The sequence below is a fragment of the Panthera onca genome, chromosome X, assembly GCF_046562875.1.
Source record: "Panthera onca isolate mPanOnc1 chromosome X, mPanOnc1 haplotype 2, whole genome shotgun sequence".
NCBI classification, from domain to species: Eukaryota; Metazoa; Chordata; class Mammalia; order Carnivora; family Felidae; genus Panthera; species Panthera onca.
The window spans coordinates 128,001,978-128,028,203 of NC_138357.1; the positions used below are offsets into that span (position 1 = coordinate 128,001,978).

Consider the following 26,226-nt stretch of genomic DNA (forward strand, 5'->3'; position numbering starts at 1 on the left):
CCACATCCTACCTCCTCTATCATGTTAACCACCACCATCATCAACAACACCATCATCATCATGGCCATGGTGACCACCAACACCAACCCTATCGTCATCATGACCATCATGATCATGGCCATGGTGACCACCACCGCCAACCCTTTCGTCATCATGACCATCATGATCATGGCCATGGTGACCACCACCAACAACCCTATCGTCATCATGACCATCATGATCATGGCCATGGTGACCACCAACACCAACCCTATCGTCATCATGACCATCATGATCATGGCCATGGTGACCACCACCGCCAACCCTTTCGTCATCATGACCATCATGATCATGGCCATGGTGACCACCACCGCCAACCCTATCGTCATCATGACCATCATGATCATGGCCATGGTGACCACCACCGCCAACCCTATCGTCATCATGACCATCATGATCATGGCCATGGTGACCACCACCGCCAACCCTGTCGTCATCATGACCATCATGATCATGGCCATGGTGACCACCACCGCCAACCCTGTCGTCATCATGACCATCATGATCATGGCCATGGTGACCACCACTGCCAACCCTTTCGTCATCATGACCATCTCACCATGACTCACGACCACCACCACCAACCCGATCATCATCACCAACACCATCATCCCCACCTTCCCTTCAACAGCTGCCTGCATCCTCCCTCTTTGTACCCTCTTTGTCATGATCACCATGGTCCTCGTCACTTCCGACACTCATGAAACTCTTTTTAATTGAAATTCACGTGACATAAGATAATTTTGCAGTGAACAAACCCGAGAGCATTCGGCACATTCCCAATATGCAACCCTCCCTTCTGTCTTGTTCTTAAACAGTTCCGTCGCCCCAGAAGGACACCTTCTATGCATTCAGCAATCATTCTTTGCTCTGCTTCGCCCTGCCCTTGGCAACCACCCGCCTACTTTCTGTCTTGATGGGTTTGTCTATTCTGGACGTTTCATGTAAATGGAATCATACAGGATGGGGCCTTTCTTAATTTGTTTCTTTCACTTGCATGATGTTTTTGAGTTTCGTATGTATAGGTAGTATATTTCAGTATTTCATTCTTGTTTATGATCAAGTAATATTTCATGGAATGGATAGACTACATTTTTTTTTTTTTTTTTTTTTTTACCCTGTCCTTTGAGTTTGCCTAGAGAAACAGCACTGCAGACGGGCAGCTTCAGCAACAGACATTTATTGCTTCACAGTCCCGGAGGTCCCGGAAGTCCAAGATCCAGGTGTGGGCGGGACCGGTTTGTTTTGAGGCCTCTCTCTTGGGCGTGTAGACACCATCTTCTCTCTGTGCCCTTACATGGCCTTCCCTCTGTGTGTGTCTACGTCCTAATCTTCTCTTCTCATGAGGACACCTGTCCTACGAGGTCAGGGCCCGCGATACTGACCTCCTTTTACCTGAATCCCCTGTTTTAAGACCCCATCTCCAAATACAGCCACCACAACCCATCAACCCTCAAGGTGCCTTGTGCATTCAGGTAGCACGTCTAGCAAAACTCTGCATGGGGTGTGGGCGTTCTTTCGTCCTTGGGAAGGGATGGCTGGTGAGAGGTGTTACTGGTTCCCGGGGACCCTGCGTGCCGCTCGTGGATCTGGGATGCCGTGCGTTCCAGGGGCTTTCCTGGGGTGCTCTGTGGATCTCCTTCACGCTCCACCGAGAAGGGTGAATGTCTGCCCCATCTGGTGGGATGTCTGTGGGACCTGGTGCATAAATCTGGGTCCCTCCATGTCTTGGGAAGTCACCTTCCGTGACTTCCACGCCATGTGGTCGGGCAGCCCAACTTTCTCATTCTTTTTTTTTTGTTTTGGAAAACATTAAATTTTTTTTTTTAATTTTTTTTTTAATTAAAAAAAAATTTTTTTAACGTTTATTTATTTTTGAGACAGAGACAGACAGAGCATGAATGGGGTAGGGTCAGAGAGAGAGGGAGACACAGAATCTGAAACAGGCTCCAGGCTCCGAGTTGTCAGCACAGAGCCCGATGCAGGGCTCGAACCCACGGACCGCGAGATCATGACCTGGGTCGAAATCGGACGCTCAACCAACTGAGCCACCCAGGCGCCCCTTTTTTTTATTTTTGAGAGAGAGAGACACAGAGAGAGGGAGACACAGAATCGGAAGCAGGCTCCTGGCTCTGAGCCGTCAGCACAGAGCCCGACGTGGGGCTCGAACTCACAAACTGTGAGATCATGACCTGAGGCCAAGTTGGACGCTCAACTGACTGAGCCACCCGGGTGCCCCTCTAATTCTTTTTTTTTGAAACAATTTTTTTATTATAGTGATATAACATAAAATTCACCATTTTAACCAATTTTAAGCGTACAACTCAGTGGCATTAAATTATTCACAGTAGTATGTAACCATCACCACCCCCTACTTCCAACACTCCCGTCGCCCCCAAGCGAAACCCCACACCCATTAAGAAGTCACGCCCTCGTGTCTCCCTTCTTGAGACCCTGCTAACCTCTAAATCGTTTTCTGTCCCTATGAAACCCCTGTTCCAGGAACTTCCTATCAGTGGAGTCCTACGGGGTTAATCCTCATGTGGCTGGCTTCTTTCTCTCAGTGTAACGCCTTCCGGGGTCATCCACGTTGTAGCCTGTGGTGGTGCCTCATCCATGCTTTCGCCCTGCCTTTCTTCTTTCACTACTGGAGAGTGGTCAGTGCACTTACGAACCAACAGTGTGTTAGGGTTGGCGCTCAGGGTCCTGGGCTGAGTGACGGGGACAGAAACCATGCCTCCCCAGCACCGTATTCCCAGCTCCGTATTCACTAAATGGGGTATAGTTTCCTGATGCCTGTGGACCTGGCTCTCCATCTCCACATTTTGCCCACATGGTCCTCGAGCAGGGGTTAGTGAAGGGCTGGGACGCTCCGTGGTCGAGGCGGTCACTCGCCAGATGCACTTTTCACGTAGTGCGGTGGGTGTGTGTTGTGTTTTATTGTGTCCTTTGAGGAGGGCTGCGGGGCTTCAGCCATGAGCACGAGTGTCTGCTGTCCTTTGGCATCAAGTAGGAAGTAGGCACGCCTCACCAAGGCGAGCATCGCCATCATCATCGTGGCCATCATCATCCTCATCATCGCTTCCCAAGCGTGGTGCAGGCTCGTCATTTCAGGGACGGATGGTGGTGGTATTTGTCTGGATTTGGAGCTTGTGCCATTCAGTAGATCTTGAATCTTCCGCATATGCTTCTCTTGAGGCCGCTGAAGAGTCTTCACCACCCCCGCCCCGCCTCTTTGTTCCATCTCCTGGTTTGGGAGTTGGGGTGCGGGGAGGGGTCCCAGAAAGCCCACCGCAAGGTCATCTCTGCTTACTCTCCCATTGTGATCACTCTCGGGGGCCTTGTCTCTACATGAGTCTTCCATGACTGCTCTAACAACTCACTCCACACTTAGTGGCTTAAAATAACACGCATATTTTAAATCCCACAGCTGTGCAGGTTAGGAGTCTGAAGGCGGGTGCCCCTGGGTTCACATCGAGGGTGAGCGGGGCTGCGTTCCCTTCCGGAGGCTCCGGGGGAGAGTCCGGTTCCTTGCTTTCTACAGCTTCTAGATGCTGCCCGCCTTCTTTGGCTCATGACGCCTTCGTCATCTTCTAGTGCAGCATAGTTGGGTCAGGTCTCATGGTTCTGTGTCTCCGGTCCTTGCTTCCCTGCCTCCCTCTCCCACTTGTAAGGACTCACCCATCGCACCGAGGATCGTCTCCCTATTGCGAGTCAACGACTTAGCGTGTGTAATTAGCACCGGGAAACTCAGTTTACCCTCTGCCATGTAAACTAACATTCACACGTTCTGGGGATTTGGGTGACAGGTAGCACGTTGGTGGTGAAGGCATTACTCTGTCTCCGGCACCCGCTTAAGTCGCACCGCTTAGAGAGTGGAGTGGGGTGGGGCGGCTGTGCTCCTGCCTGACCTTCCCCCTTCTCCAGCCGCACTGACTTCCCTAAATGGACAAACCGCATTAACAATAAAAACTCTTCCATTAGGAGGAGAAATGCTAGGTCTGATTAGCTATGCATGAAGTTCTAAGTGGGGTGTGTGTAAGTGAGAGACGGGGGCGGGGGGGGGGGGGTGGAGAGACAAGGGATTCATTGAGTTAATTGACCATCTTACCTCTGTGCCCTCCTCTGCCTGGACTAATTGCCACCTCTGTGGGACCCGTCCCCTGCGCTGGGCAAGCAAAACCAGTTCTCCTGTTACAAGGGAGCCTTGGTGGTGGCGTTGCTCAAAGCGGAGGTGACACCACCTTCCCTTCTAGAAGCTTCAGTCCGGCCCTGGATGCACAGTCAAGACACGCAGCTCTGAACCGGACGGAAGGCTCGCCACATGGCATCCCGGAAGCAGAGCTGGTGTCCACCTGGAGGCGTGAGATCAGGAGGACAGACAGGATTGTCGGCGAGGAGTCTAGAGCTGCTTGACTGATTTGATAACACGGGCACTTCTTTTGGCTTAACTTGCCAGGCTCTGTTCTCCGAGTTAGCTCGTGAGACAGTAACACCACCAACACGAGGAAAGGCTGTAAGGAGCTAATTCCGGGAGCCTCTTCCCCTGCTTCCTGTGGGTAGGGGTCTCCGCGTCTGTGCCGGGTGGGATGGACCCCATGGGCCATTTCTGCCTCAGCGTTAGCGCACTTACGTGGAAGTCCAGTTGGCATTCGGATTCCATTTGAAGAGGAGACAACGCGGTCCTTAGCCGCCCGATGCATTTGAAGTTGGCCAGCGATTTGTCCTTTCAAGCCTCCCGAGCTCCGAGACGCGCCCCAGCAGGGCAGCTGTATCAGGGCTGTAAGTGGTGCGCATTCCGGGGTGCAGAAGCCTCCCTGCTCCTCCTGCCCGGACGAGGCCGAGCAGAGACGTTCTTCAGGGTGGGGGGCTGCCTCCAGCCCCACGGGTCAACCGTGTCCGGGTGTAGGAGTTTCCTGTAGGACCCCTCTGGGCGATCCTTCCAGCTCGGGTGTCCCGTGGGCTCCCCAAGACCTGCTTGGAGCTTCCCATGCCGCTCAGGGCGGGAAGCCTGCCGAGGCTGGACCTGGGGCGTCCCAGGACGCCTCCCACCTGGGTGGTTCCATGCTTGAGACAGACATCCACCTTGGGTGCAGCGTGTTCTGTGCCACAGTGCGTGGAACTTCAGGGACATGTGGAAATTCATACTGGCCTTTCCGCCAGTAGCCGAGGAAGGGCACCGTCCCCCAAGATCCCTGCCGAAATGGACGAGTTGCTGCCCGCCCGTCGCACCCGCTGCCCCATTGTCTTGCGCGGCTCTCGTGTGCGGAAATTACAGTCCTTGTCTTGAGGTGGTTCGTTTAGACATATTCTTGACGAGGCAGCTCATCAAAGAGGTTCGGAGGGCAACCCCCAGAGAGTTCTTTTAAAGTGGTTGACGATTAATTTGGTGGATGATTTCATCCCGCTGCATCATTATCTCGGTAGCCACTCCACGGAACAAAGGGCCCCGCACATGTGGGGCCGGGTGTGGCCGGCAAGAGCTGGGGCTCCGAGAAAGAGGGCCTTTGTCATGCTCGGGGCCCCCGGGATGGGACTGCGGAGGGCGGACAGAGGCAGGACTGTGTGTGTGCCCGGGCGTGCCTGCTGGGGGGGCGTGTAGCTGGGCCGTCGGCCGGAGGATTCTGGGCCAGCTTATGTTTGGGGACAACCTCAAAGGAAATCATTCTGCAGAGTCGGAAAATCCAGCTGGGAGTGATTACTCCCGACCGAAAGGGCCTTAAGATGGTAACGTGTCCAGAATTTCCCCTTCCTGGGCCCCGGATCCCGTTATCCTTACACTTTCAAGAAAAAGCAAGTGTATGTACAAAAATAAAATCGGTAATGAATGGGGTGCCCGGGTGGAGGCGTTGGATAAGCATCTGACACTTGATTTCGGCTCAGGTCGTGCTCCCGCGGTTCATGGGTTCGAGCCCCTCCCCCCGCGTCGGGCTCTGCTCTGACAGCTCAGAGCCTGGATCCTGCTTCGGATTCTGTGTCTCCTCTCTCTGCACCTCCTGTGCTCATGCTCTCTCTCTGTCTCTCAATAATAAATAAACTTAAAAAAAAAAAACACCTAAAATCAGTAATGACTCCCCAGTCCCCGAATAGTTGAGTTATATTGTCAGGTGATTTTACTTATGAAGGCTTTTCTGTCTTTGGTCGGTATCTTTTTTTTTTTTTTTTTAATTTATGATTCTACTTATTTATTTATTATTTTTTTTAATTTTATTTTTTTGGTTTACATCCAAGTTAGTTAGCATGTAGTGCAACACTGATTTCAGGAGTAGATTCCTTAATGCCCCTTCCCCATTTAGCCCATCCCCCTTCCCACAACCCCTCCAGCAGCCCTCTGTTTGTTCTCTATATTTAAGAGTTTCTTATGTTTGGTCCCCCTCCCTGTTTTTATATGATTTTGGTTTCCCTTCCCTTGTGTTCATCTGTTCTGTGTCTTAAAGTCTTCCTATCATGCAGTCATATGACGTTTGTCTTTCTCTGACTAATTTCACGTCGCATAATACCCTCCAGTTCCCTCCACGCGGTTGCCAACGGCCTTTGGTCGATATCCTTAAACAGTTCAGTCTTTTATTTTGGGAACAGAGCCCAATGTGTCCATTGTATTGATCTTTTCCAAGAACCAGCTTCTTTTTTCTTCGATTCCCCGCCCCCTGCAGTCGACTTCCTGTTTTTAATTTCATGGGTTTCTACTTTCTTCTTGTTACTTCTTTGGTTTGCTTGTCTTGTCTTTCCTTTTCTATCTGTTGTTTTCTTTCTTCCTTCCAGCTTCCTTGATGGCTCTCATTTTTCTGGCAGTTCTGAGTTCGTGTTCTCTCTGCTCACCCCAAGTGTCTTCTTTTGATCAAGATTCTGGGCTGCAAGAAGATTGCTGGGAAGATTGCTCAGAAATGCCCAGCCCTTCCTGGAATCACACCACTTTCCGGGCAGCCCCTTGGTACCCCGCCTCCTGTGGGGGGCTCAGAGTCTGCTTCTTTGGAAGCTCGTGGCCTGTTGGTTCTTTGAACGGGGCCGTGCGTTCTCGTGGGGCACAGGGTGTCCCTCCCAGCTTGGGCTGGCGTAGGCCTGGCTTCCTGCCACCACACAATCAACCACCCTCTGCTGCTTCCCCGTCGCACAAGCCACGAAAGGGAGTGTGAGGAAAACAAGTCAGCGGCCACCTGCTCCAGAAACGTGTCCCCAAATGCGCTGCATCTCAGGACAGCTGCTCTGAGTCCCAGGGGGCTTATCCTCCTTCACAAGAAAAAGTAGAGGGGCGCCTGGGGGGGCTCACAGTCAGTTAAGCGTCTGATTTTGGCTCAGGGCATGATCTCACGGTCCGTGAGTTCGAGCCCCGCGTCGGGCTCTGCGCTGACAGCTCAGAGCCTGGAGCCTGCTTCGGATTCTGTGTCTCCCTCTCTCTCTGCCCCTCCTGCACTCTCTCTCTCTCTCTTTCTGTCTCTCAAAAATACATAAACATTAAAAAATTAAAATAAAAAAACAAAAGAGGAAACAGTTGAGTAACACTGCCATCCGGCTGGAGTGAGTCTAGGCGTGAACTTGAGAACACCGTTCAGAGCTTGCGATGTTCGTGACAAAGCCATCAATGGGAAGCTTTGACAGGTGGCTCTGTGGTCTGGATTCTTTATCTCTTGTATCAGCAGGTGGGGGTTCCCTACCTTTAAAGGTGAAAACCTACTGTTTTTTGTTAAGTTGGGTTAGGTATTTTGTGGCGTGTTTTTCTTCTCACGTTCGTTAGCGCACGGGACGTGTGCACACGGTCTTGAGTAGAGGATACGCAGCTGGAAGGGGTTTGGCTGATTGGGTGACATCCCTTCGGGCACTCGGACATACTGTCCTTCTTTGGATTTTGGCGAACAGGGCGGCTCCACCGAGACCGGCTGCCACATTATATGGGGAAGCAGCGTCCGGCTCCAAAGCTGGGTGCCCGGGGTTCTTCCTCAGCAGAACAGGCGGCCCCCTGCTCCACCCCAAAAGGTGGCTTGGAAATTGTGCCTTTGGACGGTCCTTGTTCCAGAAGCGGTGTCCCATACTACGGCTGGGCATCCGGGCTTCTTCACTGGTAGCACAGGAAAGACGAATTCACTGTACTGAACGTCACACGCTGGTAGGAAAACATACAGCAGGAGTTTTATAAAATTCGCCATTCGGCGAAGGAATGAATAACTCCGTAGTGCGGAGAGCAGTCGCGTTCGATGCGTTTGCTTGACAGATGGCGCATGTCACGGGACGGGGGGAGGCCATAAGACAAGGTGAATGGGCATATCAAAACTCTTGAGGGAATTGGGATATTGTGTCTGAGAGACGGTTGTGAGGGGGACGTATTTGCATCACATTCTCCCAGGGGCACCTTTGGTCCCGGAGGAAAGGTTGTGCTTTGACGCGGGAAGCCTTGGGAACACTCTCCGTGGAAGGCATCCTGCATCCGGCTGTGATACGTCAGGGTGCGTGCCGTTTGCTCGAGACTTTCTGAATGCCCGGATTTAGTGCGTGGGGCCCTTTAACGATCGCCATGGACGTGTTACCGCAGGGTGACAAGGGCGCATCGTAAAACCTTACAAACGAAACGTTTGTGTCCTTTGCAGAGCAGAAACTGATACCGAACATACACCTTCGTCGTGTTCGCGGAACTGTGCCGTGTGCAAAATACTCCCATTTAACGCCCCTTGGAGGACCTTGGTGGTTGCATGATGGGTTGCCATGGGGAGCTCATGGTTGAGACCGAGATAGTTTTCCAAGTGGGGCCCGGGGACCCGTGGGGCTCCCCTGAGAACGTCTCAGGGAAGTGCATGGGGTCACGCCTCTGTTCACCATAGCACGAAAATATCCTTTGACCTTTTCTCTCTCCCTCTTGCCGGGGAGTGTCTGGTGGTTTCCGGAGGCTTCCTGAAGGGTGCTGATGTCATCTCTGGCCACCAGTGGGGTGCACTAGCTCGCTCTTGTGTTTTCTATATTTGTTTTCCTCGCTGATATGGTTACGCTCGCCAGATAGTGACACCCACTATCCACAGGCCAACAACGCAAGCATCGTTTAGAGTCCTTGATCTGTTGCCAGGGTGCCGAAGAACCCCGAGATCAGGGCGTTTGACGACTGCCGTTCTAAGCCAACGACCGGGTCTCAGAGGATCTTGAGTGGGCACCGGATGCAATGACCGATTCATGGCGATTTGCATATCTGGCGACTCTTCAGAACATGAAACGCCTCCTCGTGTCCAAAGAACGTGCGTTGAATTTGTGGCTTACGTCTTCCGCCAACCAGCCGACGCGGTCACTGGTGCTCACAGCTGGATCCTACCCGACTGCGTTGCTTCCTTCCAGCTCTGGATGTCCCCAACGCAACGTAGGTTTGGAGTTCGCTTCACAGAGGCGTTACTTAGAGAAAGCGGTTGTTCGCGCGTCCTGCGTGCAAGGAACCGTAACGCGTCATTGGGGGAGGCAAAAACACAGGATTTCAAGAATCGCACGAACGCAAATAGCTCTAAGAAAAGGTCAGCGTTGGAAGGATTATAATCAAGGTGCCAAGAAGGAGCTAGCGATTTGATAACACATGTTCAGTGCCGAGCAGGATCTGGGTAAACACGACCGCGGGGGGGACGCAGGGCTTCTGGGCTCTCCAAGATGATGCTTTCGCTCTGAGAGCCACCCCCGCTCCCCACACGCACTCCCTTGCGGAAACTTTCAGAGTCGCTCTCTCTGGTATCGTCTCATTCTTAAACGGGGCGGTGGAGTTGGGGGGAGACCGCAGACCTGATGTTTATCAGCAGGTTGCACTGTGCGAGGCATTAAGATAAGAAAAGACATGGGATCCCAGCAGAAGCTGATCATTCAGGGAACCCAGGAGAAGCTTGATTAAAACAACACGAGGAGCACGGGAGACGTTTGACACATTAGACTTACGTGGAGTCCCCCTTTTAGAGAAGTTGAAGATACTGTTCCCATCAGCGAAAATAGGATGTGACCGTAAAAGAGAAGCAGCTTTAAATAGGATTGCTGAAAATTTAAATGATTAAAGAAGAAAAGTCTCAAAGATCGAAGGCTGATCTTGGCCATGCTTGTGACTTCGGTCGGTGAGAGCCGTGGGCTCCCAAATGCACACCTGTAACCTAGACCTTTCTCTTGAGTGAGCACTGGACTGGAGAGCGTGTGTCCAAAGCAACGTCCATTGAGGGGTCCTTGTCTCCCGACATCCAGGAGTGTCTTCCTGTGGCTCTCCTAGCAAATCACTGCGAACACACAAATTTGTGTTCCCACGGTTGTGGAGACCAGAAGCCTGAGATCCAGGCGGGATAGGGTTGCGGTGATCCAGGCAGGGGGGTGGGGGTGGGGGGCGGAGCTGCTGAGGTCCAGGTGGGACAGGGCTGTGCTCCCTCCAGAGGCTCCAGGGGAGGGTCCTTCCTGCCTCTTCCAGCCTCTGGGGCTCCAGGCGTCCCTGAGCTTGTGGCCGCGTCCTTCCCGTCTCTGCCTCCCTCTTCACGTGACTTCTCCTCTGTGTCTGTGTCTCTCCTCTTCTATCCTTTATAAGGACACACATATTGGGTAAGTGCCCACCCTACTGGCTTCCTTTGATTCCATCTGCTCCTTCCCTTCCTCCCCTGCCTCCTTCACTGCCTCCCTCACCTCCTTCCCTTCCTCCCTCACCTCCTTCCCTTCCTCACCCCTTTCCCTTTCTCTGTCACTTCACTTTCTCCCTCACCCCCTTCCCTTCCTCCCTCACCTCCTTCCCTTCCTCATCCCCTTCCCTTTCTCTGTCACTTCCTTCCCTTTCTCCCTCACCCCCTTCCCTTCCTCCCTCACCCCCTTCCCTTCCTCCCTCACCCCCTTCCCTTCCTCCCTCACCTCCTTCCCTTCCTCCCTCGCCTCCTTCACTTCTTCCCTGCCCCCCTGCAAAGCAGCCTCCAGCCTGAGCCACCCTCCTCTTTCCATTTTGAAACTTGACTTCCTCGAAAGGGACAGCCTGAGCCACCCTCCTCTTTCCATTTTGAAACTTGACTTCCTCGAAAGGGAATGTCTTTTCTGACCCCTGACCCCAAGGTAAGTTCCATCCTTTTCTTCCTCCCACACCTGTCTGACACAGTCACAGAGCCTCCACAAGCTCAGGAAACCCCAGTAAGCTCATCAACGTTATTATTGCTAGTATAACGAATGTTTGCTGCCTGCCCGCCCGGCCTGGTTGTAACTAAACTAAGTGAAAGCAGGAACCGCCTTTATATTGTGCCTTCCTGCATCAGGGGCGTGTGAGCGTCTGACACACAGTGAAATACGAACCGCGGTGGAAACAACAGCTGGCCTCCTTGTATTGACTCTGTCTTTGTTCAGAGACCTAGGGTGTATTCATAACACGGGTGAGCTGAATGGTAGAACTTTATTATCCTTAAATATTTATTTTTGATACAGAAAGACAGAGTGTGAGCAGCAGAGGGGCAGAGAGGGAGGGAGACACAGAATCTGCGCTGATAGCTCAGAGCCTGGCGTGGGGCTTGATCTCATGAACCACGACATCATGACCCGAGCTGAAGTCAGATGCTTAACCCACTGAGCCACCCAGGCGCCTGTGAACGGTGGACCTTTAAAGCAGTCCAATATGGTAGCCACGAGCCACATGCAATACAATGGTCTCATCAGCTAGTCTCAATGGCCACATGTCAGATCCCCAGTAGCCCCTGTGAGCTTGTGCCTTCTGTGGTGGACGGCAGGTTGGGGAAGGTTCCTGCCCCACAGAAGGTCCTACCTCCAGTGCTTGCTGCATGGCAAGGGTTCGTAACTAGGGGCACTGCCGTTCCCCCTGGACACTTGGCAATGTCCGACCACTATTGGTTGTTACGAGCGGAGTTTGGAGGGGGTGTGGCACAAGCATCTGCTGGGTGCAAAAAAAGGGATGCTTCTCAACATTCTACAGTACTCAGGACTCCCCAGATGTCATTTATGGCAAGGTGGAGGAAACTGTGGCTTAGAGTGAGAGATTCTGTCTCTCATTTGTCTGCCTATGTATGTATGTATGTATCTATCCATCCATCCTATCTATCCGTCCTATCTCTATCTATCTATCTATCTATCTATCTATCTATCTATCTATCCATCCTATCTATCCGTCCTATCTGCATCTATCTATCTACCTATCTATCTATCCATCCATCCATCCTATCTATCCATCCTATTTATCTATATCTATTTATCCATCACTCCTATCTATATCTATCTATCTGTCTATCCATCCATCCATCCATCCATCCATCCAATCTATCCATCCATCCTATCTATCCATCCTATCTATATCTATCTATCTATCTATCTATCTATCTATCTATCTATCTATCCATCTATCCATCCATCCATCCATCCATTCACCCATCCATTATATCTATCTATCTATCTATCTATCTATCTATCTATCTATCCATCCATCCATCTATCCATCCATCCTGTCTATCTGTCCTATCTATATCTATCTATCTATCTATCTATCTGTCTATCTATCTATCTATCTATCCATCCATTCATCCTATCTATCCATCCATCCATCCCTATATCTATCTATCTATCTATCTATCTATATCTATCTATCCATCCTATCCATCATCCATCCATCCTGTCTATATCTATCTACCTATCTACCCTATCTATCCATCTTATCTGTCTATTTATCCATCCATCCCTATTTTGATCTATCCATCCATCCATCCATCCATCCATCCATCCTATCTATCCATCCATCCATCCCTATATCTATCTACCTATCTATTTATTTATCTATCCATCCTATCCATCATCCATCCATTCTGTCTATATCTATATACCTATCTGTCCTATCTATCCATCTTATGTATCTATCCATCCATCCCTATTTTGATCTATGTATCTATCTATCTATCTATCTATCTATCATTTATCTATCCATCATATCTATCCATCCATCCATCCATCCATCCATCCATCCAATCTATCCATCCATCCATCCCTATATCTATCTACCTATTTATCTGTCTATCCATCCTATCCATCATCCATCCATCCTGTCTATATCTATCTTCCTATCTGTCCTATCTATCCATCTTATGTATCTATCCATCCATCCCTATTTTGATCTATCTATCTATCTATCTATCTAAAATCTATCTATCCATCATATCTATCTATCTATCTATCTACCTACCTACCTACCTATCATCTATCCATCCATCCACCCATGTATCTATTCTCTATCATCGTAATCATGTATCATGTGTCTGTCTATCATCTGTCCATCAGTGGTGGTTGTTTTCAACCATTGGTGCTTTCTGTTTTTCCACACACACACTTGAGAATGTCTGGGGACATTTCTGGTTGTCACACCTGGGTATAAGGGTTGCTCCTGGCATCTGGTGGGTGGAGACCAGAGCCGCTGGTCAGCACCAAATGGAGCACAGGATGCCCCGCCCCAGAGAGTCGCCCAGCCCCAAATGCCGATAGTCCTGAGGCTGAGGAACCATGATCTATAGGGCTGTACATTTGGGGGCATTTGAGGGGTTTCTCTGACACACGCCCATCCCGTCCTGGATACAGGTTAGGGCTGCGCCTTTAACCTGGCCAGCTTGTATTGTGAACGTGTGAAGACCGACCTTTGTTCATCTTGGTACAGACTCAGCCGGGTGACATTAAAAGCTGCAGATCTCCTGCTTATAGGAGCACTGAAGCCGAGCCAGGAATTCAAAGCATTTCCCTTGTGGGACATTTGCTCCGGCTGGGGGCGCGCAGGAACTTCCTGTGTTTCTTTTTTCATTCGTGATTACCTATTTTGTGTCTTTGATGGGGGAGAGCATAATTTAGTAAACAATTTGTAAATAGGAGAATTGTGGTTCTAAAATGTCTGTTCTATTTTTATCTTTTAAAATAGAACGATGTGAAATTGAACGTGGCTTGACTCAGCAAAGTTTTGAGGGAGTTACTTGTTTAAAAACACAAAAAGCTGTCTAGACAAGCGATCTCGCAAAACAACCCCCTCCTGCTCAGTGCTGAGCTGAATTGGTCCAGTTTTTTTTTTTTTTTCCAGCTGATCTTTGAAGTAAATATTCCAAGTTAAAACAAAGAACCTTCATGAGATTGTCCAAAGCACACCGTTTCTGTAAGTTTTGCATACTGAGAGATAGATAATTCACAGACCATAAGAGTCACCCTTTCAGAGTGTCCAGTTCTGTGTTTTTAAGTTAAATCACAGAATTAGCAGACATTTTTTTAAGGGTTTTTTTCCCCCCATAAAACAAAAGTCTGGCTGTACTTGTCTGCAACAGTAATTTTCAGAATTGCCTTTTGAAAGGAGAATTGCATGCGTTAGACATTTATTATTTCATACATTGTAGCTTATAATCTTTTCTGATATTACCAAGAGGGGGACAATGCGAAAAGGAAAGGAAATGGGTTTTGTGATGATAAGTTCATATATTATGATGTAGTAATTACAGTAGACTCTCGAATAACATGAGTTTGAACTGCGTGGGGCGTCTTATACGTGATGTATATATACATATATATACACATATATATGTATGTATATATATTTACAATAAATTGAGTACAGTACTGTAAATGTATTTTCCTTAGGATTTTCTTTTTAAAAATTAAAAAAATATATATTTATATATTTCTGAGAGAGAGAGAGACAGAGTGTGAGCAGGGGAGGGGCAGAGAGAGAGGGAGACACAGTATCCAAAGCAGGCTCCAGGCTCCGAGCTGTTAGCACAGAGCCCGACGTGGGGCTTGAACCCACGAACCATGAGATTATGACCTGAGCCGAGTTGGATGCTTAACCAACTGAGCCACCCAGGCACCCCTTCCTTAGAATTTTCTTAATCACGGTTTCTTTTCTCTAGCTTACTTTATTGTAACAATATAGTATGTCATACATGGAACATACAAACCGTGTGTGAATCAACTGTATACGTTATTAGGAAGGCTTCCAGTCAGCGCTAGGCTATTAGTAGTTAATGTTTTGGGGGAGTCAAAAGTTGCACGTGGATTTTCAACTGCATGGGGGGCGGTCCAGTACCCCTAGCTCCCGGGGTTATTCAAGGGTCAGCTGTATTTTGAAATAATTACTTAATGCATCAATTTCATGTAATTGATCCGTTTCACTCAAATGTTGCTATTATGTAGATAAAACGTTTCTATACTTTGAGAATAAAAAAAAAAACTAAGAAAATTAAACTGTGAAATGCACCTCTGTTTTTGTCCCCGGTCTGTCCTCTCCCGTGACCCCCTGGTCCCCATCTTAGCGTCCTGTATCTTTTCACAGACATCCTTTCAACACATAGAAGCCACCAACACTATAAAGCGGGGACAGATATTTTAATGACCAACAGGCTGAATGCTTTTGGCCTCCTTAGCAGTTGTATGCTTTTCAGTTGCTTTACACATTCCCCAAGCTGATTTCAACAGGTCCAAATAGAGTTCAGCACTTCCCGGTACAGGAGGACGCTGCTAACTGGCTCGTGTGGTGTCCCCTGGTGGGAAGAGACCCTCCCCAGATTTCTCAGGATGTCCAGTGACTCAGCTGAGTCCGAGATCCTTCCCACTGTGTACCAGCCTCACGTTAGGAGTCTGCTTATTCCTTCAGGCCACGTGGCATGCCGGGTGAATTAAGGGTGTGTCATGTTCTGCCACGTCCCCGTCATGCACACTGGCTGCATCTGGGGGACACAGGGCCTTGAGGACAGGGGTGTCCGATCCTCAGGCAGTCTTGGGTGTGAAGCATAGTCCAGACCCTCCTGTAGCTGCTTATGGTGGGGTGGGGGTCACCCAAGGAGGTTTCTGGTTGCTGCTCCTCAGTACATACCCCCCTGTATCATCCCATGTACCTTAATGTGCCACGTGGACGGATGAGGAAGGAACGTGTTCCCTCCCAACCCAGTGTGTGCCATAACTGTGTGGAGTAGTTTGGACTGTCCCAGCGTTGTGTGGGCTGTTAGGAAATCAAGTTGGACGTTATGGGTTATTGCCAGGTGGGTTTTGACAAGGTTTTATTTTCTATTTGGGAAATAAGCTTACAAAGTAAATAAATGGCTAAAGTTAATTAGTGTCTATCTGTCCATCTTTCTATCTATTTATCTACAAAGCTAGTATCTTTCTGTCCATCCGCCAGTCCATCCATCTGTCTTATCTACTCGTTTATCTTCTCTATCCTCTATCAATGTATGTATCAGTAATCTATTTATTATTGGTCTGTGTCTGTGTCTATTTATTTATGTGCTAGCTATCCTCTATCTCATCTGTCTTATTAGATCACTCATGTGTCTACCTATCAGTCATCTGTGTATCATCTTTGTTTATATCTATCTGTCCATCCATCCATCCATCCATCCATCCTTCCATCCATCCATCATACCTATCTATCCATCCATCCATCCATTGATCTATGAATCCTGTCTGTCAATCTATCCATCCATTTGTCCGTCTGTCCATCCATCCATCCATCCATCCATCATACCTATCTATCTATCCATCCATCCATCCATCCATCCATTGATCTATGAATCCTGTCTGTCAATCTATCCATCCATTTGTCTGTCCATCTGTCCATCCATCCATCCATCCATCCATCCATCCATCCATCTATCCATGTATGCATCCTATCTATCTATCTATCTATCTATCTATCTATCTATCTATCATCCATCCATACATCTATGCTATCTATCTATCTATCTATCTATCCATCCATCCACTTACCCACCTATCCAGTCATCTATCCATCTATCTATCATCTACCCATGGATCTGTCTACCTATCATTTACTGTGCATCTATTCATCTTTAACTCCTTTTGTGACTCTTCTTGCCTTGGGATCAGGGAACACATATCCGTGTTACCCAGTCAGAGTCTATTTCATGGCACAAAATAAAACTATATTCTCATATCCAAAGTAAATAAATGAAATGGGATTTTATATTTTGGGTGTACCTTTGGGGAGGAGGTGGGAGACCCGAATACAGACACATTCACATCAAACCCAATGTCCATGTCTGTCTTTGTCTTTGTTTCAAAGGAAACGCCTTCATGCAATTATTTGTTTGAGTGTGAATACTTTTATACAATTGCAATTGGTACTGTTTCACTCTTACCTGTGTGGGCTGGCTTGTGGGTTTGTTAGTTCCTCTTGGGACCTATTATTACCTTCTCCTTGTTCTTTTCCACAACGTTTAAATGGTGAGGTCGTGGCTTAGGTATTTGACATTTTGTGCCAGGTCTGAATGTGCTTACGGACCTGTAGCGTTTTGTGGTTCCTGTGTGTCTGTTTGATTATGAATTCCTTAAGAACTGAGAAAACCTCCTGTTTGTAGTTAGTTGTATGTTTGTAGCAGAAAACACCATGGGGTGCCCATTAGTGAGGAAACTTTGTGTAAAGGGAGGCTGGAGAGAACACAGTTCTGTCTCCAGGAGCGTGCGTTGCGGTTGGGAACGGAATTTCATTTCCCTCTGTTTTCTTCATTTTTGCGATCACCAGCAGTCAGTCAAGTTTAGTGGCACCAGGTACGATGGACCCGTCAGTGGCATTGGCTTAAAAACTTACAGGGTCAGTATCAAGGACATCGTTAAGAGTCTTTTAGAGGAAACTACAAGAAATGCCTCCTTTCAGTGCTGTCAAAAAACAGTCAAAAACCAAAGCAGAACAAAACAAAAAACAAGTAAAGCAAAACTTAGAAGAAATAAAGTAACCGAAAGGAAACTATGCAGGAAGGAAAGACTCACAGCAGCTGGCCCAGTCACCTCTGACAATCACTGGACTTCTAAGGAAGCAGACTGAACAGATGACTTTCGAGGAAGAGACGCTTTTACCAAAATATCTGCGGTCGAATCCTGAACCTGTGCACTTAGGGTATAGGCCTTCTTGAAGATGGTCACACAGGCTACTCAACTTGGGTTTAAGGTAGAGATGATTTTTCCTAAAATTTCTTACAGGAAATAGTTTGACTCTCCATAATGTAAGACTCTTCAGAAGTTGTGAAATAGTGGACAGGAGACTCCCCATGTGCCCTCACCCCCAGGGATAATATCTTCCATAATCAAAGGACATCCATAAAACCAGGAACTGGCTTCTCTGTGATCCCATTAACAACTGTGTGGACCTTCTTTGCGTTATTGTGGATGGACTTCCTCAATTTTTTTTTTTTTTTTTTTTTGGCAAATATATGGAGGTACTTTATTTATTTATTTATTTATTTATTTATTTATTTATTTTTTAACATTTATTTTTGAGATAGGGAGAGACAGAGCATGAACTGGGGAGGGTCAGAGAGAGGGAGACACAGAATCCGAAGCAGGCTCCAGGCTCGGAGCTGTCAGCACAGAGCCCGACGCGGGGCTAGAACTCACGGACCGCGAGATCATGACCTGAGCCGAAGTCGGCCTCTTAACCGACTGAGCTACCCAGGCGCCCCTATATGGAGGTACTTTAAATATTCCTTGTTGCATTCCCTGTGGAATTGGAGCTATTTAGGGCCAAAGGTGTTAGTACCATACACAGGCCTGAGATGCCACCCTGGGTTGTCACCTTCTCCTCATTCCTGCTTCTCAGTCTGGGCAAGCTTCTCTAACTTTGTCCACATTTATCAAAGGACCTTCTAGTCTTCTGTCTTCCTGTAGCAATAGATTTGTTCCCAGTTCCCATGCCCTGTGTGGGATCCTTTCCCCACGAGATATATTCTACCTTTCAATTGAGGGTTGACGGATGTCTGTATCCAGGGCCCCAAAGAATAATGGGTGGAAACAAATTCCACCTCTGTTTCATGGAGCTTACTTAAAAAAAAAAACTGTCTCAGCCCAAATTTTTTGGTGTGGGGGTCAGTGTTCTTGAGGTATAATTTACAACAAAATTCACCCCTTTTAAGTGTTTGCATTGATGAAGCGCTCTCTCTGTCTCTCTCTTTTTTTACACAGATGGAAAATTCATTTATTACATTGGTTGAGATGCTGTGTCGTGTGCCCTGTGTGTGTTATTTTATTTAAACCCTGTTGGGGTAGAGTTTTGTTTTGTTTTGTTTTTTTCAGTTTTATTGAGGTGTTATTCACAACACTCTATTAGTTTAACGTGGATAGCATTATGACTTGAGAAATACGCATGTGTCGAAATAATTACCACTAACTAGTTAACGTGCGTCTTCTCATACAGTTAACCAAAATTCTTTTTCTTGTTACGAGAGCTCTTGGGATTTACTCTCTTAGCAACTAGTACCCAGCAATTGTTACGTTGACCGCCTTCAATGCACAGAGCACAACGACAACGTGAGTGGTGTTGGCTATAACTCATAAGGCCGTCCTTACGTACAACAAAGCTAAAAACTGGAAGTTTTACTTTCTTCTTTAAAAATTTTGTTCTTGTTTAACATTTATTTATTTATTTTTGAGAGAGGGAGACAGAGCAGGAACGGGGGCAGGGGCAGGGAGAGAGGGAGAGAATCTGAAGCAGGCTCCAGGCTCTGAGCTGTCAGCACAGAGCCCCACGCGGGGCTCGAACTCACAGCCTGTGAGATCATGCATGACCTGAGCTGAAGTTGGACGCTCAAGGGCCTGAGCCAGCCAGGCGCCCCTGGACTTTTGTGTTTCCTACAGGCAGACACTGAGAGCTGGCGGTGGATGTTGGTGAGCTTCCCAGCACCAAGTGGGAAAAGCCCTGTTTGCCCATTTCTTCCCACCACCTTGATGAGTTACAGCCAACACCACTCACGTGGTCGTGTGTTCTGTGCATTGAAGCCGGTCAAGGAGACAATTGCACTGTACTGGTTTCGTCCCCCTTGAACAAGACTTTACTTGTGTGGTCCTGGAATCCGATGGCGTCCAGGGACTGCCCGCGTCCAACAGGGTGGCACGGGCTTTGGCTGTCACTCAGAAGTCCCCCGTTTTGAGTTCTGTGTGTTTACGGCTGACACTGCTCAGAGGGAGCTTAACGCAAGTGGCCGGGAGAGACACAGAAAAATCTGGGTCATAGCTGGTGTGTTTCATGTACGTGCATAGGCACTGACAATGTCCAGGTGCAGATCCGACTCAGGTGCTGAGAAGCCAAAGTATCATCTAGTAAATGCAGTGCAGGGATGAGTCGGGTTCTTCTCGGGGGCAGTGGAGACGCATGGGCAGAAAGCACGGTAGCAGAGTGTAAGATCTAGGCACGCAGCCTTCTTTCCATCATGGGCATCTACCCAGTGGTGTGGCTGTCCTTTTATGTTCCCCTGAGGGCTACCTGCCCTGTAGGGGAGGTGAACAACAGAGGCCAAAAAGGATTAAATGTGTTTGTGCCAGTTCACGGATCACATAAACGGCAAACCTTGCATCTGACCCAGTGGAAACATCAGCGTCGTCCTAAAAACGAGTCAGCATTGCCAGTTCACTCTCTGTACAGCCTTCCTCCCCACACGCTTCGTGCTTTTGTCTTGATGGTGCAGAATTTCAGCAACATGCTCCTGCCTTAGCCTCTTTACAGTCCTGTGTTTGCTTCCAAATTCTTCTGATGAGCAAATCTACTTTGAAAGTGGATCAGCCCCTCATCATTTCCTTCTTCTTACACAGCACTTTCTTTTCTTGGCTTTTGTTGATCACTTTCTGTTTCTCCCGTGGTCAAATATTCATGATCGGAAACTGCATCTAAAGGCCAAGGTTCCTACTCACTGTGCCTTCTCCGACCCCCACGAGCCCCCGCCTGGGGAGGCGAGGAGATTTATTTCACAGCTCGGCAATTCTAATGTGTAGAAAATGCTAAAACCAAATGTCTTGCCTCACTGGGACTTTGTTCTCTTTCTCACGTCACCGTGTGCGATTCCAAACTCTGTAGGACAAAAAAGGAAATCTGTGGCTGTGTGGTTATGTTGGCGGAGGGGGTCCCTTATCTTCTCAGCTTGCCTTGAATTTCTTTCTCCCTCTTACCACATTAATTGGCATTATTCCAACCAGAGAGCCCCAACTGTTGACCTTCTTCCCCGGGAAGACCCCTTCTTCCTCATTATTGCCTAGACAGACAGTGATGGAAAACACAGCCGCCATTGATAAGCTCCGTGGGCGCCAGGTACCTGGAGGCTCACAGGTACAGATTTCCATTTTTCTCTCCCATCTTTATATCTTTTCTGGCTGTCGATAAAATTCCCTTGGATCTTTGACCTCATATTTGCATTAAGTGGTTGCCAGCCTGGGTGAGGGCTCCAAGGTGGCCACCATGCCCCCCTAGGAATAGAAGGGTCTGGAAGGGCCGGTGGAGGTTGCATTTGGGTTGGGAAGGTCCTGCCAGGGTATAAAAGGTTGGATTTCCTTGCATATTAGTAGGGATTGCAATTTTTAAATTTCAACCCGCTCTCAGACTCTATTCCTTTATATCCTACCTGAATACGTATGTATTCCCATATCCTATTGGTATCTGTCCCATATTCCAATCCTCTGCATATTTTAACGTAAAGACACAGCTGATGAGTGTCGTGTGCCCGATCCTTTGTCTTTATTCAGAAAGTCTTGAAGAGGAAACAACACGTTGAAGAAATGCCTTTACTCAAACTTTCCTTTTTTTTTTTCTATTTCATTTTATTTTATTATTTTTTTTAACTTTGTAATTTAACTTTATTTTTTTATTTTTTAAAATTTACATCCAAAGTAGTTAGTATATTGAAACTTTCCTTTCTGTCTGTCCCCGTCCGTGTGCGTGCGTGTGCGTGCGGTCTGTGGGATGACTCATCTACAGAAACGATGGCCGGCTTCCCCACTCCCCCTCCCCACCCCACACTGTCCCCCTGAATTACAGAACATTTCAGAGGCAGGTGACTGACTGTACGCACATCACATGTGCCCTCCCTTGAAGCTTCCAGAAGGCAGCTTGTCCTAGATTCTCAGCCCTCCTGCTGTATCCTCGGGTCATGAGCTTTGAAGCTGCCGGAATTTCCTCAAGGTCCTGATGCAGCCTTGTGCGCTGTCCCCCCTCCTCCAGGCACAGGGACGTTCGGGCGGGTACAGCTGGTCAAGGAGAAGACGGCCAAGCACTTCTTCGCCCTGAAGGTCATGAGCATCCCCGACGTCATCCGGCTGAAGCAGGAACAACACGTGCACAACGAGAAGTCGGTGCTGAAGGAAGTCAGCCACCCGTTCCTGGTCAAGCTGTGAGTCCCTCCCCACCGCCCCCTGCTGGTCCCCACCCTGTCTCAGATCCCAGGTGCTGGGCGGTGAGGTCACAGCTGGCCCTCAGTCACCTGCTCAGCCTCATTCGTGCAGGCCACTCGTTGGGTTTCTAGTGGACGATTCTGTATCTCCATTTAGATGCACCACAGACCCGTCTAGTTGAGCGTGCCCAGCACCGAACAAATACATCTCTCTCCTCTGATGCTCTTTGCTAGCAGAGGGTAAGACCATTCTGCAGCCAGGTGTCAGAGGTGGGATGCCCAGACGTGGCTGTCTTTCCGTGCGGCACCCATGGGTGTGGGTACCTTGCAACCAGTGTCTACGTCTTCCCTTCTGCCGTCTTCCTCTTGCTCCTTCTTATTCCCACCCCCCGCCCCTGCCTGATCCAGGCCGCCGTCTCTTCCCTGAGTTTTGACACGGACCTCGCAGCGGGTTTTGCCCTGCAAGGCCTCCTTCCCGCCAAGGCGGTCTCCATCTTACAGCTGCGGAGATCGTCCCGAGAGACCTCTCTGGTGACCTTCATTGGCACCTGCAGATCCTCAGGGAATCCTGCGGTCCCCAGAATATGGCCCCAGTGGCTTAGTGTCCCTAAAAGGCTCCTTGTGGATGCACCTCTGGCTTTCCCTTCTGCTTGCTGTCTCTTTCCTACACCCTGTCATCCGCTGCCCGATCTCAGAGCGCCGCCTGCAGGAGAAGGGGTCCACGCTGTCGCTCCCCCGCGTCCCTCGGGCCACCCCTCCCCTGCAGTGCCTCCTTCCTGTGCATCTCCCCTCTGGACACCCCTGCACCTGACCAACTCCTGCCCTTCTCTAATACACCTGTCTGCACACAGACACAGGAGCCGTTCGCCACGGCTCCAAAGCATCTCGCGTGCATCCCGACTTAGGGACGGACGCCTCCAAGCACAAGGCCGCCAGGGCCCCATCCTCCAAGCCCAAAGTGGCACCTTACCCAGAACAGGGCCATGTTGCATGTTTAACGAGGAGGAGAATGGAACCGGTTGATTTTTTTTTTTTTTTTTTTTTGGTTTTACTTTCCTTTTCTGGAGGTGCAGGTGATTCTGTGCCGATGCGGAGGGCTCACTACCATATCGTGGTTTCAAGTCACAAAAGTCACCGGTGATTCAGGGCACTCAGTGCTGCCCATTCAGTCAGCGGTGAGCCTCCCGTTTGGTCCTCGGGGCCAGAGTGGTTAGAAACACGAACGCACGTCGATCTTCCTCTAGGATTAAGGGAAGCTTCTAGTTCTGTCCCTTGCATAAACGAAAATAGCGATTCCCGGGAAGAAAGTTTATTTATTTTTGAGAGAGAGAGAGAGAGAGAGAGAAAACACAAGCAAGGGAGGGGCAGAGAGCGACAAAGAGAGAGAGAAAGAGAGAGCATCCCAAACAGGCTCTGTGCTGACAGTCCAGAGCCTGATGCAGGGCTGGATCTCAGGAACCATGAGATCACGACCTGAGCCGAAATCAAGAGCCCGATGCTTCACCGACGGAGTCACCCAGACACCCCTAAACAAATATTAGGGAACTGCACTCCTTTATCTTATTTCTGGACTGTTCTCCCGTGTCTTGGGCTTCCTTCCAAAGGTAGGGAGTTTCCAACCAATCTTGTGGTTCATGAGATGCAGGGACCATGTGGGGACGTGGGGAGCAGCAGGGAGCAGCCTAGATACTCTGGGGTCTGGACTGGCTTTGCGATTCGAGAATCTAGGTCAGGGGACTTCCCAAGATGGAATCTTCAAACTTGCGGAAATTGAACACGCACGCGGAAAGACGGGAGCTCGCACGACATAGCTGTCTTGAGTTCTTTCTGCCTCCTTCTTTCACCCCTGACTTGTTTCCATCACACATTCTAGAAGCCTAGATTTCGGCGCAATACAGCACAGGAACAGGTCACACAGTCAAATGTCGTCTTTTTATTTTTATTTATTTATCTTTAAACATTTTATTCTTTAAGTAATTTCTACACCCATTATGGGGCTTGAACTCACAACCCCGAGATCAACAGTCGAATGCTCTATGCACTGAGCCAGCCGGGCGCCCCCAGGTGTAGTCTGTTTATATGTCAAGTTCAATGTCGGGTGTGGCTGAGAAGAAGGGAGTTTTTCCTCATCTTTAAATCTACGTGGAATTTAAGGAACATTTAGATATTCGTCTTGGAGGGCTTAAACTCACAGGTTTGGGCAAAAGGTGGCAGGGCCTCGTTTAAAAATCTCTCTACTGGTTTCAGTCAGTTTTGGGTTTTTCCCCACAGTCCTGAGATGCACAAGACGACGCCTGTTGGCATGTGGGCTCTCCTGGAATGCTCAGGATCTAGAGAAACGATCATTAGCCATGGATCCCCTGGACACGTAATAGCGATCCAGATTTGCAGGTGACCCTTATCAAGAATTCTAGAGAATAAGTGTGTGCATTTCGGCTGCCATGACGTTATCACAGGCGGGGTGGCTTCATCAAGGGACGTTTATTCCCTCCCGGACCTGGAGGCTGGGAGTCTGACGTCCAGGTAGGGTTGAGGCTGGGAGACCGAGATCCGGGTTGGGCTTAGGCTGGTTCCTCCCGAGTCCTCTGTCCTTGGTGTGTAGATGCCATGTTATCCCTGTGTCCTCACGTGGCCGTCCGTCTGTGCGTGTCTGTGTCCTCATGTTCTAGGGACCCTAGTCCTGTGGGATCAGGACCCATCCTTCTGACCTCATTTTACCTTAATCCCCTCTTTAAAGGCCCATCTCCAAATACAGTCCCATTCTGAAGTCCTGAAGGCTTCAACATGTGAATTTTATGGGGACATCATTCAGCTGTAACACCTACTTGGTGAGTTGCCAAGAGTAGGTCTTTAAGAGCATAGCACAGAGGGCACGCTGTGTCTGGATGGGAGCCACAGGGTGTCCGAGGGCTACGTGATGAAGGACGTATCTTCCTGGGACAGACCATTAGTGAAGAACGCACCGAAACCTTCCAGCTGGGCACTTTCTCTTGTGAATGAGTGTCGCGTCACCCAACATCTGCTTCCCATACTGTCCGGAAACACGGAGGGGGTTTTGCTTGCATGTCTGGAGGCCGCGTGGAACACCGCTGGCTCCAGATATCGGGCCGCACAGCGACCGTTTGGAGTCTGATGTTCCAGCCGAGTGGTTTGGCAGCCTTGCCCGTGGCGTTGTCCAAGTTCAGTATGTGAACTGCTCCTTCGGTGTGTTTGAGAAGAGGCCAGGGCGTTCATTAAATGCACATTAGAGAACACGTTCTATTTGGGGATAAACCCCTTCCGAAGGCCAGCTCAGCCCGTGGAGATGATTCTACAAGAGCTGAGTAGCTCTCTGTCCGGGGTGCAAAGTCAAGATTTCCCTGGGACCGAGGCTGGGGGTGTGCCCAAACACCGGCGTCCCGTGTCCGCTTCTCATCCTTTTGGGCATATAGGAGTCGCTGGTGGTCTAGAGTTGTTTGACCCCAGAACAGGGGTCCTCAGTCTCGGCACTGTTGACATTGGGGAACCAGGTCATTCTGTGTGGTGGGGCTGCTGGTGTGTGTGGTGTCGCATCCCTGCCGTCCTTCCTCTCACTGCCCCTAGTACCCTGTCCCCAGTGGTGACAACCAAAAATGTCCCGAGACATTGATAGAAAACCTCCTATGGGGTGAAATAGTCCTCCATTGCAGACCACCGCCATAGGGCTATAGACAGATACTAGATAGCGATGTATAGATTTGATGGATGGATGGATGGATGGGGGAAGGAAGGAAGGAACAGAGGAAGGAAGGCAGACAGGATGGATATATAGGATAAATGATAGATAAATGATGTGTACATAGATAGGTATTTGATATAGAAAGATTGGTGATATAGATAAATATATGGACAGATAAACAGATGATAGATAGGTGATAGATACATAGGTGTGTAGGTAGGTAGATGATAGATGGATAGATAGATGATAGGTAGATAGATGATAGATAGGAATTTGATAGGTAGGTGATTGATAGATAGGTAGATGGTAGGTAGATAGGTGGATAGGTAGATAGATCAAAGAATGATAGATAATAGATACATCAATCGATAGAATGATAGATAGATACATGATAGATGA

At 48.8% G+C, this 26,226-nt stretch overlaps 1 protein-coding gene across 2 annotated transcripts in view; it reads left to right on the forward strand.

The window, feature by feature from the left end:
* LOC145713984 (cAMP-dependent protein kinase catalytic subunit PRKX) overlaps nucleotides 1-26,226 on the forward strand; it is a 68,538-nt gene that overhangs the window by 5,523 nt on the left and 36,789 nt on the right. For both annotated transcript variants that reach the window (XM_081792933.1, XM_081792932.1), the window contains exon 2: nucleotides 21,962-22,130. In XM_081792933.1, coding sequence (XP_081649059.1) covers nucleotides 21,962-22,130 — 169 coding nt within the window. The remainder of the gene's footprint in view (nucleotides 1-21,961; nucleotides 22,131-26,226) is intronic.